General features: G+C 36.6%; 1 protein-coding gene across 1 annotated transcript in view; it reads right to left on the bottom strand.

The window, feature by feature from the left end:
- HIC2 (HIC ZBTB transcriptional repressor 2) overlaps window positions 1-5000 on the bottom strand; it is a 103443-nt gene that overhangs the window by 1581 nt on the left and 96862 nt on the right. Inside the window, exon 2 of the mRNA XM_053701954.1 lies at window positions 1-5000. This exon is cut by the window's left edge and continues 1581 nt beyond it; it is cut by the window's right edge and continues 1110 nt beyond it. Coding sequence (XP_053557929.1) covers window positions 4442-5000 — 559 coding nt within the window. The 3' untranslated portion in view covers window positions 1-4441.

The raw sequence follows: 5000 nt of genomic DNA, 5'->3' as shown, positions 1-5000 counted from the left end.
ACAATCATTCTAAAGAAATATAAATCTTAAACACTTCTGAGATAGCTTATTTTCAGAATTTAACAACATTCTTTAACATCTCAGCCTAATATCTGTATCTGTGAAATTCAAACTGGTTTTAATTTACATTTTGAAAAAAATGTTTGGAAAAAAAAAGCCCATGGAAAATATTAGATTAATTTTGGCTGGCCCGTTGCTGAGGTCTGAAACTGTAAAATTTATGTAAACAATGAGATAAATATAAATAGTCCATTTGTTACTTTGTTTTTCTTTTTTTCTGAGTCCGGTTGGTTTCTTCAAAATGTGCTTTGGTTTAAAAAATAGTTTATGGATTTGGGTACAAGCTTTTTTTTTTTTGTATTTTTTTTTTTAAACTTAACTTTGAATTTATAATACATCCTTATTTATGTATCTTAAAAATGGTTCAGTTTCCTGTTCTTCCGAAAAAAATAAAAATATAAAATAAAATAAAAATATACAGGAAATTAGCAAGCAGATTTCAACTGCCTGCCATTATACATTGAGCATTTTCTGCATTTTACCTTGTACAATTATGATTACAGAAAAAAACTCAATTCTACCCTCCCCACTCTACCCAGGTCCCCAAGCCTCCCAAAACATTTAAAATCTTAAATATGAAACTAGTGTTTTGCTTTTTCTCATAAAATACAGAAAATGTTTGATACAATACTATGTCTTAGAAATGTGGCTGAAAGTTAGGTGCCCAGAGGTAGCCAGTCCCTGAAGTTTGAGTATATATTTTTTTTAACGTTGTCACAGTTTGGAAATGTTTTTTTTTTCTCCTTTATATTTATTCATTCTAAAGAATACACACCTACACAATAAAATAATAAAAATAAAAAAGTACAATACTCAACTATACACAGACTTTGTGTCGATATTAAGTGCTGAGAAAGAAATATATTAAAACACAAAAAAAAATATTCCTGTCAAAAAACAATTCTGAGAGTCAAGTTTCCAATACTCAGGAATAAAAAAGAGACAGTCAGACATGTGTTTTGCTGGAAGGAGAGGTCATAAGCCAGATAAGCAGGTTGCTTTCTACTTTGTGTACGCAATGGACTATTCATGGTACTGGTTAGTTGCATATGAATATATAAATGCTTATGAATATATAAATGATGCATGTCAAAACTGACAAATTCCAGGAGCCAGGAAGCCATTTTTGAGAGCTTAACTTTTCATATCTATAGTGATGTGGATATAAGCAAAACACCATGAAGCCAGCTCAGTATTTTTACCGGCTCTGAAATTTAACAATTTGTCAATCCCCGATATATATCATATCCATGTGTTCACCATAACTTTTGCTCTTGCAGGATTAAGGGACTGCAGAATGCATCTTCCATGGTAATGTAAAATTTAAAAGACAGGAAAATAATGGAACAGGAAATTATGTGTGTAAATAATATTGTACCTAAAGTTCTAAAATACAAATGGATTTGCAATCATCAAATTGTTCATTGCTGTACACTGGTCACATTTGTTCACAAAAGGACTTGAATACTGTTGGGTATCCATCTTACATAGTGCTGTCGATGAATACCCTGCTTTGGAACGTAAAACAACGTCAGGGAATTTGTATAAATAGACCCCATTTCTATGCAACCAGTTCAGCTCACCCTCCCCAACACCTTAAATTAAATCCAGTTCCCAAATATTAAAGATGCAGTCCCAAGCCTGGCTTTTTCTTTGTTGCAAAATGAAGGTTTTTTTTAGGCATATTCTACAAATGCATTGGACAGTTATATCCAGTAAACCAGTCCCTTGTTATTAGCCACATTATTGTGATATATCCAATCAGCGGCACCACATCTTGTTATCTTGTATTGCTATGCAGTATGTGTATTACAATCCATCTCCACATTGTTACACTGCAGTGAAGCCTAAAGATTCAGTCATGCAGTGTCAGTTCAAGCTCTTTAAATGGGCTGCATAGTTAATATCTGAAACTGCATTTAGCCAAAGTAGAAAGGAGGAGACGAGAAAGGGAAAAAAAAAAGTATTTGTTTCAAAAACAAACAGCAACAGGCCAACTTCCTGTATGCAGCAAAGAACATGCCTCTATCATTCCTTAGTATTTTATTTTGGTCTTAAAAAAAAAAAGAAAAAAAAAAAAAAGAAAAGAAAAACAAATGAGATTTATCTCTTGAAAGAAGGGAAAAAAATAAATGTAAACGCTACACAGATTTCTTTCACCACCGACCCCGCCCAAAGCATGCCAATAAGATGAGAAAGGGAGATGAAGCCAAATTTTGGTGCTACTTCAGTTGTAACTGGATAAATTATTTGTACACATCTTGAGAGCTTATGGAGACACTTTGGTTAAAGGTTCATTAGATTTTATTTAATAGTTTTAACTAAAGATCTATAGTAGAGTTTGCAAATCCCCTCCCACCAAATTTATCACAAGCTATGTTGAACTGTAGGGATTATAATTGTGAACGGTTACAGATTTAGGCTATTACAGAAAGCTATACAAAACATCAACTGCATTAGTGAATCAAAGACTAGAAATGCAGTGGTGTATAGTAAAAAAAAAAAATCTGGGGAATCAAAGTTGGCACAATGTTAATTAAACTAAAGATACAAAATAGTAGGCAGGATTCTCTCATCTTACACTACCTTTAAACATGGTTTACCTATGAAAAGAAAAATTGGATTGGAGCTACAAATTGGGATTATTCTGGCAATATTTGTAATACTGTTATAAAATATGCCACAATATTACTTAAGTTTTGGTTATTCAGTATACAAAAATATTTGGCATAACATATGTGGCACATACTAAAGGTTTTTGTTTGTTTTTTTGGATGGGGAAGTACATTCAGTAGGCCAAAGCACAGTTACCCTTGAGCCCCAATCTTATTTTTAAAGAAAGATGGGAATACTCAATTCTTTGGATTTTAGGTTTCGTGGGCATGAGTGGCGGGGCAGGTGGTAATTTGCGAACTGCTTGTTTTTTTATTCTCATTACACTCATTTAATTTAAATGTCCTAACTTTATACATTTACTTGAAAAAAAATTACATTAAGGTCTACTTGAAAGCGTCTTAGTAAAACCATCTTAGCTAACAAGAATTTAAGAGGTAGCAAAAAATGACCAGTCCATTGTATCACTCCACTGTACAATTTCTCTGCACAGTACCCTGGACAGGTTATAACACACACACACACAAAATGGTAGTACCTTGTAGGGATATTCAGAAGTAACCCTGAACCAGTGCTGTGATTTCATCAACTATATTGCAAAAGGAGCCAGGAAAAGAAACATGGCTGGTACCTCTGACCACACAGATAATTAGAAGCAGGAATCCATGATCCTGTCCTGTTGCCTTAACTTCAAACTATGTGCAACACCTCATAACCTAACCCTGCCCAAGCAGCCCCTCACTGCACAGATGAGGGTTCTATCTAAATAGGATACTCCTAACCGCTTCATGAGGGGATAACAAGAACTGGACCAATATCGCATTAAAATAAATTAACCTCAAATTTCCAGTTCAAAATTTCAGATTAAATTATAATTGAGCAGTTTGCATTACCCAGGACAGAAACAAGTACCTGTTAATAAGAAAACAATGGGTTATGACAAATTTCTCCCTACTTTTGTTTCTATTTGTTAATCCTGCTTGGGGCAGAGCTTTTCTGGTCAGCGTAAAGAAAAAAAGGTTACAAGAGCGAAGAAAGAAGAAATTCCCCAAATACCAAGAGGGAGCATGCAAAGGTTCACAGCCATGACAAAAAAGAATGGCCCTGGCAGAATTTTGGCCACTTATCTCTACATTGGTTTTAAAAAAGAAAAAAATACCATAGCTTAATGGCCTCAGTATTAACCAGATGAGAGTTGTGAGGTTTTCTTGGTTTTCATTCACAATAAATACAGGAGACCAGCACCCTTTTAAGGCTGGACAGATGGGTAGTGCTCGGGTGTGGATGGGTGGGCACTACTGAATGCTGGATAACATCCCTCTGGGAGAAAATACATAACACTCTCTACCCTTTCATAAACCTAATTGCCACAACCTCTGTACTAATCAGAACAAACAGCCCTATTTAAGCAGGGTGCAGCCAGCTCTTTACAAGATAGCATTTGATGTCTTTCTGTAGGTGCTGAGAATGTGGAAAATGACAGGAGACGTGATGGGGATTTCCCGTCAAAGCTCTTTGTCCTGTGTAGAGGAAAGCCAAGGTGCAACTAAAATTGGCTTCCTTCGTACCATAATTTGAGATTCCAAGGTTGTCAGTTATAACTTAAAGCTCTTGTGAAAGGAAACATTTACATTCCTCACCATTAATGATGCAACCAACCTGGAAAACAGGGTACCCTTAAAGCAGCAAGTCATCAGGAAGGTAAATCGGTTTGTGTGTATGTGTGCATTGAAGAGCACATTCTTAGGATGTCAAAATAGTCTTTGGTTTATGAAGGAGATGTGTGCATACGCAGATGGCTGATCAGATTGCGCTGCTGGGTGAACTTGCCCCCGCAGAGCTGACATTCATAGGGCTTTTCCCCTGAGTGGACACGCATGTGCTCGGTCAATCGGTATTGCCTAGTAAAACGCATCCCACACTCCTCGCAAGCAAAAGGCTTGAGCCCAAGGTGACTTCTCATGTGACGGGTCATGGTCCCCCTCTGGGTAAACATTTTACCACAGATGTTACAGGGAAAGGGACGGGTCAGCCAATGGGTTTTCTCATGCTGCCGTAGAGTGGCTGGATCCTTGTAGCTTCGCTCGCACACAGTGCACTTGAACGGCCTTGATTCATTAGTAAACGTATTAGGTGTGGAAAGGTCCTCTGCTTCCCCTTTACTGTAAGAGTCCTCTTCTTTGATATAAAGCTCTTCTTCAGTGTGCGTTTCCACGTGAGCATTCAATTGTTCAGAATTTGGAAAGCCCTTCCCACAGGGGATACAGACATACAAGTTGTCCCCAAATGGCACAGTCTCAAACCCATCTTGCCGGTAAACATAGTTA

This window comes from Bombina bombina, chromosome 2 (assembly GCF_027579735.1).
Source record: "Bombina bombina isolate aBomBom1 chromosome 2, aBomBom1.pri, whole genome shotgun sequence".
In the NCBI taxonomy this organism is placed as follows: Eukaryota; Metazoa; Chordata; class Amphibia; order Anura; family Bombinatoridae; genus Bombina; species Bombina bombina.
This window is presented reverse-complemented; position numbering and strand designations above follow the sequence as displayed.